Source organism: Macrobrachium nipponense, chromosome 25, assembly GCF_015104395.2.
Source record: "Macrobrachium nipponense isolate FS-2020 chromosome 25, ASM1510439v2, whole genome shotgun sequence".
NCBI lineage: Eukaryota > Metazoa > Arthropoda > Malacostraca > Decapoda > Palaemonidae > Macrobrachium > Macrobrachium nipponense.
The window spans coordinates 111680-121307 of record NC_087214.1 but is presented as its reverse complement, the minus strand read 5'-3'; the positions used below and the strand labels follow the sequence as shown (position 1 = coordinate 121307).

At 35.3% G+C, this 9628-nt stretch overlaps 1 protein-coding gene across 1 annotated transcript in view; it reads left to right on the top strand.

The window, feature by feature from the left end:
• Nucleotides 1-9425, top strand: part of LOC135199236 (intraflagellar transport protein 56-like) — a 111149-nt gene extending 101724 nt beyond the window's left edge. Inside the window, 9 exon segments of the mRNA XM_064227105.1 lie at nt 848-1056; nt 2591-2783; nt 3047-3202; nt 3469-3579; nt 3850-4047; nt 5084-5192; nt 7524-7770; nt 9081-9108; nt 9111-9425. Coding sequence (XP_064083175.1) covers nt 848-1056; nt 2591-2783; nt 3047-3202; nt 3469-3579; nt 3850-4047; nt 5084-5192; nt 7524-7770; nt 9081-9108; nt 9111-9197 — 1338 coding nt within the window. The 3' untranslated portion in view covers nt 9198-9425.
• Nucleotides 9426-9628: the final 203 nt, after the last annotated feature.

Sequence of the window (9628 nt, the reverse complement as noted above, 5' to 3'; positions counted from 1 at the left end):
GCTCGGCTACCAATCTGGTGTTCCAAAGTTTGATTCTTGGCTCGGCCAGCGCATAATCTGAGGAATTTATTTCTGGTTATAGGAATTCATTTTTCGATACAACCTGGTTCGGATCCCACAATAAGCTGTAGGTCCCATTGCTAGGTGATCAATTGGTTCCTAGCCATGTAAAAATATCTAATCCTTCAGGCCACCTCTTGGGGAGCTGTTAATAAGCTCAGTGGTCTGGTAAAACTACAATATACCTAACTTAACTGACACTGACTGACTAGTACAAGTATTTAAAGACTGTAAAATGTACAATCCATGATGAAAACACTTAAGAAAGCTATAAAGCATATTCACATATACTTAAAAAATAAGTACTAACCATCATAAGACTAATAAAATTAATAGTACTGTAACTTAAAGCATATTAACCACCATAATACTAATACAGTAATAGTAATAATGAATCAAATGACATATGGAAATGGTGAAGTAAGGACTTAGAGAAGTATCAGTGATGAAACAATAAAAATTTCTGGAGAATTAAATAACAGGTGTTTAACAGAGACCAGACATGCAGAGAATGGACAGCTATTGCATCTGTATGCTCGCTCAAATGAGTGGAGTTTAATTCTTCTTATTCTATGGAATGTCTGCAGATTACTGCTAGCATAGATTGGGCTGTGGTAAAAGAAATGTGTATTCACGTTGAAACAAATAATTTTTGTCTTTTCTATGTGGAATTCAGATACAGATTTTTTAAGCGTTAGTGAATTGTGTCCAAATTGATTACACATATACATTGCATATATTTTGTGAAGAGGAAGTGGACTAATGTACATGTACTGCTTTCTCATAGGCAGCGGAAAAGGCTCCAAAATCTCCCTTGCGAACAAGGCTGTTTTTCCATTTGGCGCACAAATTCAATGACGAGAAGAGATTGATGATGCACCATCAGCAGTTAGAGGACGTGATTGAAGATCAACTCAGCTTGGCATCTATTCATTACTTACGATCACATTACCAAGAAGCAATTGATATCTACAAGCGCATATTGTTAGACAACAGGTTTGTATATTGGTATCTTTCTCTGTACATTTTTTCATGTTCATTTATGTCCAGAAGTCTTGCAAAAAGAGCACTCTTCCTTTTATATCTTATTTTGTCTGAAAATACTCATTTTGTGAATTTCCTGTTTCAGAGACCCTATTTGATGATGGAATACGCAGTCAGATTTTTTTGCAATATCTAGCGAAACTGAGTTTCCCTATTCTATCATTTGTCTTGCATTCCCATTGGTCGAGGAGTAGCAGGGGGTCTTTTCATCTCGACAGAAATGTTAGATAAGCAGTGATAGTAGTCTGCATTTGCTCCTGCCCCATCCTGGTAATTTGTATATGCTATATTTTTCACTCTTGTGCACATAATGATTAGGCATTTCTAAGAAATCCCTACTCGTTGTGAAGAAGACATGCACTGTTACAATATGGATTAGTAGGCTATGGCTGTGATGGCCATACCCAAGAAGGTGGGCATCTTGAAATGTACAGTTTCCCTGTGATGCCAGCAAACCAACATGACTGACTAGGGAATAGCACTCCAATGTAAAAAAAAAGGTTCTGGGAGACCAAAAAAGACTGCTGGAAAGACAGGCAACCTTATCAAAAGTTGTTATTGAATTCACCACCAATTCCAGCCAAGAGTTTGAAGGCAGAAAATCCCATTTTACTTGGAAAACCATACAGCATTATTTGCAGGGAGAACTTGGGAACCCCTCTAGCATTGGTACAAAGAAGCCTCTCCTTTTGGGAACAGTGGCTGTCATAGAAGTCGGCTTTTTTTTCATATTGTAACAAAATCTGTCTTTACGACTGATAGGGACTCCTTAGGTAAGATTAATGATTAAGTGTGCCGGAGTGCAAACCATAGCATAAGCAAATTATGACGAAGGGACAGGAGCATACACAGTTATCCTACTCCTCTGACTGCTTATCCAACATTGTCTGTCTAGGTGCCATTCCCATACCTATGATGATGCTAGAAATACGATAAAATAAGAATACTCACTTTACTCGTGCTTGAAAATGCAAAATAATTTGAACACAGCATTTGGATATCAAATGGGGCTGCATTCTAAAGTTTTTTTTTTGCAGTGACAATAAAATGACAATTTAACACCTGTTTGTTACTTGCAGCTTATATTTAGTGCAAAATTAACATGAAGCAAAGGTTTTCCATACATAATTTAAGGATCATTTAGGCTGCTGAAGGTAATTTTTTTTATTTAATCATTATTTTGGAAGACAGGTTATTTAGAGATATGTGAAGTTAGACTGAATACAGTAGAGCCTAATTTGACAAATGTTTTAGGGGTCTGGCCTGTCTGATAGGTAGCAAAGTCTCGTTTAAGTTAGAAAGACCCTAAATTATAGCTTGCACTTAAAATTTGTCTGCATAAATATCTTACGACTAAGAGCAATTCCACAGTTCCTAACCAAAACTAACCTGTACCCTACACTTAACATTTCATTTAAGAAATATACTATTTAAAAATAAATATGAAATTCCAGAAAGTTGAGGTGTTATGTTCTTTCTCCCTCAGGGAATACCTGGCTCTGAATGTTTACGTCGCTCTCTGCTATTACAAGTTAGATTACTACGATGTTTCACAAGAAGTTCTAGCTGTTTATCTCCAACACTATCCTGATTCGCCAATAGCCATAAATCTCAAGGCATGCAATCACTTCCGTCTGTACAACGGAAAGGCGGCAGAACAAGAGTTAAGATCTTTACAGGTATTTTCATAAGTCTGTTAAAGATCACCCACTTTTATAAATCACTGTGGTTATAGTAGTATATCATTCAGCTGTCAATCTGCGTGCATACAGAGGTACTAATTATTCAACTGAGGTTATTTGTTGAGTGATTAAATAGATATGTACAGTATAAAACAGTGGTGTCAATTGATTTGTTTTAAGTAAAGATGAAATACTAGATTATGATAAGTAGTGTGAGGAAACCGTGAATAACTAAGCTGAGCACATCCAATTTCTTGTAGGATGTTACTTCCTCACCACTAACGTTTGCTCAAGATCTGGTTCGCCATAACTTAGTTGTCTTCAGGGGCGGAGAAGGAGCATTGCAAGTTTTGCCTCCATTAGTTGATGTCATTCCAGAAGCAAGGCTCAACCTTGTCATCTATTACCTCAAACAGGTATTTATTTGCTTCCTTCTTGAGTACACAGTGACATTAATGAATAGTTTAAGACCTGTCTTAATGCATACTGTGTTTATAGGTTTAATGTAATGTAAGGAGTAAAGAGACATGGTATAACAGTAACAAGAGCAAAAGTTACTCTCAAGTGTCAATAGATCATACTTCAAGAATAGGCTGTAAACCTTCAATGGCTTTAACAAACTGCACATAACAGATAATTTGTAAGAGAAAATAAACTCCTGGATTAAACTTTTTCTTCTTAGGATGAAGTTCACGAAGCTTATGCTCTCCTGAAAGACTTGGAGCCAACAGTACCCCAGGAATACATCCTGAAAGGTGTAGTGAATGCAGCTATAGGGCAAGAGACTGGATCAGTAAGTTATAGAGGTGCATTGATTGAAAATAAACTGTAATATAGCTCTGCAGTTGCTGATTAAATTTACAAATTAAAGGCATAGTGTGATTTTTTTTTAGCTGTCAGCATTGCCGTACTCCTAATTAGAGCTGTTTTTCTTGGTAAAACGATAGATTTTAAGAGTGCTCTTGCACAACTTAAGCATTTTTGTAGTTTCTCACTTTGTTCCTAAGCCTGTATTAACAAAAGATTTTTCATTATGTCTGACTACTTTGGTGTTCCTTTCTAGCGAGAGAATTTAAAAGTGGCACAGCAGTACTTCCAGCTTGTTGGTGGAAGCGCCTCTGAGTGCGACACCATTCCTGGACGTCAATGTATGGCATCCTGCTTTTTCCTCCTCAAGCAATTTGATGATGTTATGCTTTATCTCAACTCTATCAAGTCATACTTTTACAATGATGATACTTTCAACTTTAATTATTCACAGGTACGTGAAACATCTTTAGGTACAGTCACTCTTTGGTATTTACATATTAGAGTTTTTTACCTTCTTTTGTAGTTGTAGTGCTAATTTTGTATTCTCATTTATTCTAAAGAAATTTCTACAGATAAATGTTATTCCTTCAGATGGGATTAATCATTCATGAATTATGTGGAATTAGTATTAGAAAGAGTACCTATATCCTTTTGACATTTTGTTATCTGTTTTGCAGCAAACACATATTTTACATTAGCCCTCATATTTTGTGGTCTTCATGAATCCTAGACACATTAATCTAAATTCAAATTATGTATGTTATAGAACCAGTTTATGTGAGTTTATCTGTCTTACTGGAAATGTTGGTAAGATAAGCAATCTTGTTTTGTTAAACATTAATGCAAATTATTTTCAGACTTGTGCCTGCTCATCTAGATATTTTTACAGGAAAAATTCAGAGTACTGTACAGTGTTGTTATTAATATTTTTTATACTTCCATGCAATAAAATTTGGCATATTTTACCTGCATTTACAGGCTCCTTTGTTTACCATTCTCATCTCTGTTCTATTTAGACCCTTAGAGTTAATGCAAATGAAATGAACATACTTTTGAAAACAAAACCCATTATTTTGACAAATATTCCATCTCCTAACCTCATTCATTTTGCAATTATAACGTAGACTTCATGGAGAGGTGAAGTTATTTCTCATCTGGAACCCAAAGTCCATTAAGGAGCATGGACAATGGTGACCATCCAGTCAGCCAGGTTTTTTTTTTGTTTTTGTTTTAGAAAGCTGTATTTAGGATTCAATATGACTACTGATATGGGCTGATGCAAATGACAAGTTTGTGTTGGGAAAGAAACACTAAAAAAGCTAAGAAAAAACAAAAATGAAAACATTATGATCAGTGAGGTTATTTCATGAATAGTGGACAAGAAAAAATCTTCATTTGTTTTGTTTCCTTTCAATTTTTCATAAAGGATTCAAAGTTTTTTTCCAGTAAATCCTCTATATAGTGTCTGTATTTCCATCATCCCGCAGGCCAAGGCAGCGCTTGGAGATTACAGAGAAGCGGAGGAAGTTTTTCTTCTTATTCAAAGTGAAATCATCAAAAGTGATTACGTCTTTCTCTCTTGGCTGGCGAGATGCTGTGAGTACCAAAATAGTTTCAGTTGGTTCCGCCATAAACCCATCATTCACATGTATCCAACATTTGTGGTCTCCAAATGTCTCAAGACACTGTAGTCTTTTATTTACAGACAAGAATAATAATGGTATAGTCTAGCACATCTACTTCAGTGATTCAGGGTTCACTGCAGCCAGCTGTCTTAAGCCCCGTCCACATGGTCGAACTTTGCCCGACAGACTGTTTGATGTGATGTCAGCAGCTGAGAAAATGTGATAAGGTTCTGACTTTTCCCGCTTCTGACGTCACATTGAACAAAGTCTGTCGGACAAAGTTGACCGCATGGACGGGGCTTTACTTTTCATTTGTCTGTTGTGTTGATGATTGCTAGTACAAACATGGAATAATGATAGTTCTTTGAAAGGTAGTTTATTGTAATGTAGGACTTTTAAAGTTTTGAGTTTCTGTAAGTATTTTATATACAATATATTGCTGATATTTTTCATCTTGGTGTTGGGAGTTTTTAGGCTATAAGTGGTTAGCTAGTTCAGCATTTTCTTCAGAAGTCTCAGTTGACATTAACAGAGAGAGTGAGTTACATGCACATACAAGCTAAGGAGACAAAACACACCATTTACCGACTAATGTTCTATAGTACCAGTATATTTGTTGCATATGGATCTAAACTCTATGTATAGTACTGTAGGATTCAAGAAAAGAAATTGTTCACGAGTAGAAGCAACTTTAGATTGTGAACTTTTCAATTATATTAGGAAACCAAAACATGTATCAAGCAGCCACATATTCATATTGACAGTTGCCTGTGGTGTCATTTCCTTTTTTGTACTGTATATGTTTCAGGTTTCACATTCGTGTGGATGCTCTCTGAGATTGTGATCACATTTGTGTGGATGTTGTATGAAGATTGTGATCACATTTGTGTGGATGCTGTATGGAGCTTGTGATCACATTTGTGTGGATGCTGTCTGGAGATTGTAATCACATTTGTGTGGATACCGTCTGGAGATGATCACATTTGTGTGGCTGCTATATATGGAGACTGTGATCACATTGTGTGGCTGCTATACATGGAGACTGTAATCACATTGTGTGGATGCTGTTCTGAAGATTGTGATAACATTTTTGTACATGCTGTTGGAGACTGATCACAATTGTGTGGGATGCTGTCCTGGAGATTGTGATCACATTTGTGTGAACATTGTATGGAAATTTTGCTGTTCATAGTCAACCCTTTACTTGTCCTTCATCCTCTCTGTTGTTGTTTGAGATTAAGCTGGCATTATGCCAGCACGGGCTCTTGCTCATAGAGCAGCCTGTAGATCCTCTCTATCCTTAAAATCTTGAAGCCTAATACTTCCATGCTTCCAAATGTTTACAATACGTACTGTATTTGCTATTAAAGAAAAATTAAAATTTTCTTCTAGTTTTTCCAGCACAGCCAAATTTAGCTTGTTTTGTTCATCGTGTTTTCTCCCCTTGAAAGAGGATCTTCATGTGTAAAAGATGAAGTATCTTTGACTCAGACCTTCTTGCAGTTTTTCAAGTGGCTGAAACTTCCCAGAGTATCACTAATAGAATGTAAGATAAATTAACGCTGGCTGCTTCTGTTCTAAGGCTTGGTTTATTTGCAAATGTCCAATTATTACATGATATTTTCAATATAAATAATGAAAACTCAAGATACAACATAAATTGAGAATATAAAATGTAACAAAATTAGTTAAGAATTTTTTTTTTTTTTTGAAAATACTGAAGAACATAAAGTTGAAATGATACATCTTTATTGTAAGATGTAACCGTGTGCATTATTTTAACAATATATATATAATTAAGGATTCTGAGACTACTGTTTATGTGTACTGTTATGTTGTTTATATGCAAGTATTGTAAACTATTGCAGTTATATGTTGCATGTACAGTACTTCACATATGTTTCACTTATACATATTGTGATGCTGTATGGCTTAATGCATAAACTTAATTGCAAATGTATAACATTTATGTGGCTTATTTGAACCAACTTAATTGCAAATTTAGTAACATTTATCCAAGTAATTAGAGCAATTAAATGTGTTAGATCTATTCTGAGTTTTATAGGTCTATTTCGAGTTGAGTCTAGGTGAATTGTATATATACTTTTACTTGTATCAAAGAATCTGTTACCCATAGACTAGTTTCCATTAGGTGTTAAACTTCAACATATTGAATTTTGCTTGTTAACTAGTTTATGCAGTACACAGTATTAGGGCACCTAAAAATTTAACTGTTCTTACTTTATAGTAGGATGAAATTTATGTTTCACATCCCTTTATACTTTCTTCATTTTTTTTACAGATATTATGAACAGCAAACCAAGATTAGCATGGGAACTCTATCTGAAAATGGAGACTTCTGCAGAGGCTTTCAGTTTGCTGCAACTCATCGCTAATGACTGCTATAAAAGAAAAATGGGTCAGTTCTACTATGCAGCCATGGCTTTTGATGTCCTCGAGAGGCTGGATCCTAATCCAGAATACTGGGAAGGGAAGCGTGGGGCCTGTGTTGGAATGTTTCAGATGATTATCGCTGGAAAGGAGCCCAAGTAAGTTTTTCTTATGCTGTATGCAATATAGTTTACCATGTTTTTTGTGTTTTTACATTTGTGAGACATATACACATCTCTAGTTATATTGTTCTTGAACTGCATTCTTCTCAGTGCAAAAGGGTACATGCCCCTAAGTGCAAAAAATTACCCTTCTGTTTTTAAAAGCATTGTAAATGATATATGTATAGTATGGAAATATACTGTATGAATTTTGTACATTATTTTTTATTTTATTTAGGGAAATGAGTAAGGACAAATGTACAGTCTGCTGTGTGTGCTAGCATTTATCAAAATCCAGGTTCTTCTTTTTTGATTGTCTTTATATGATAATGGGAATGATTGTTGTATCGTGCCTACAGAACTAGTGCAGTGAGGAAATAAGATGTGCAATACCATAGGAATACAGTAATATGTAACTATAATCTGCTAGGAATCACAAGGTTCATTCGAGTTGGATTAATGTCATATATCATCACCTTCAAGGTGGCTCTGTGATAAGACTGAGGAGGTTGGGGATTGATGATCCTCAAGTTTTGATGGTTGGAGTTTCATATAGTTGTAATTGCCTTATCTGGAACATTATGACAGGAAGTTGTTTATACTTATTCTTTTACCTAATGAAAAAAAAAATACTTCAAAAGTTGGTGGCATGGTCTTATCCCTCAGGTGATACGGGCACTTTGTTCCATTGAGGGATCATACTCAAGGATGAGCCCTTTTAGGTTTGTACATGTGTAAACATTTTAGGATTGGAACAGACCTAGCATTATCTGTGGAGGAATGACAAAGGTTCTTGGTCTTCAACTGCATCGTAACTCCATTTTCATTTATTCTTAGGAGACTCAAGATATACGTAGTCTGCTCTGGTTACTGTCATGATTCTTTAATAGTTCTGAAAACAAGTACTTAAAATTTGCTTTTTGCACTGTGACTCATCTCATGAACCCCTCAGACAAAGACAAATATCTCAGGCATTCAGCAACTCAGCCTCCTACCTCAATATTGATTCAGGTAAATACGACTTGTGTGATTGTGATGAACCAGTTTTTATAATACAAAAATAGTTTTTTTTATATACAACAGTCAATCATACACCGAGTTCTCTTTCAACCACGACAAAGCTTGCTGCCTCATTTCAAAACTATACAGAATATGAGGTGGTGGAGTCATACTTAACTGTGACGTCCACATGGTGAATGTGTAATTATACTACCACGTACTACTTCAGTTAGACAAAAACCAAGAGTATATTTTTTACTTGACAAATTGTTGGGATTTTTAACACATGCAGCTGTTTTGTATTGCAGAGACTCATTGGGAGATTTAATTCTTCAATTTTGTTACGCAACACTGCAAATCCTCAAGTTGAAGGAATTATCAGAGTCATCAAGAAGTGGGCAAAAGACAACCACATCCCAGTATAAAGTGTCTGTCACTGTGGCCTTATGTCATGATGAAACCAGATTTAAAACTATTTCATTTTTCTATTGGCATAGTATGTCGATGTTTATCCGAGCCTTACAATATATACTAGGAGTACAATAGTTTCCGTCCAAATCTGAAATTATTTTTCATATGCCCAGATTTTACAAAGTGTATTGTTATACCCATATAATGTGAGTAGGTATATTTTATTTGTTGAATGTCAGCCTCTCTGTCTGTATGAACTTTTTTAAATTGTATACAGTACGTACATACAATAGTTTGAGTGATGATGGTACTCTATTTACATATTATGTTGTCAAAAATAACTGTAAATTATGGTTTTTTTTCTGTTGCTTTTCAACTGAATTTTTTAATGTGATATTAGGTGAGAGAGTTTTTGTTATTTCATAGCGGACATACAGTAATGGCA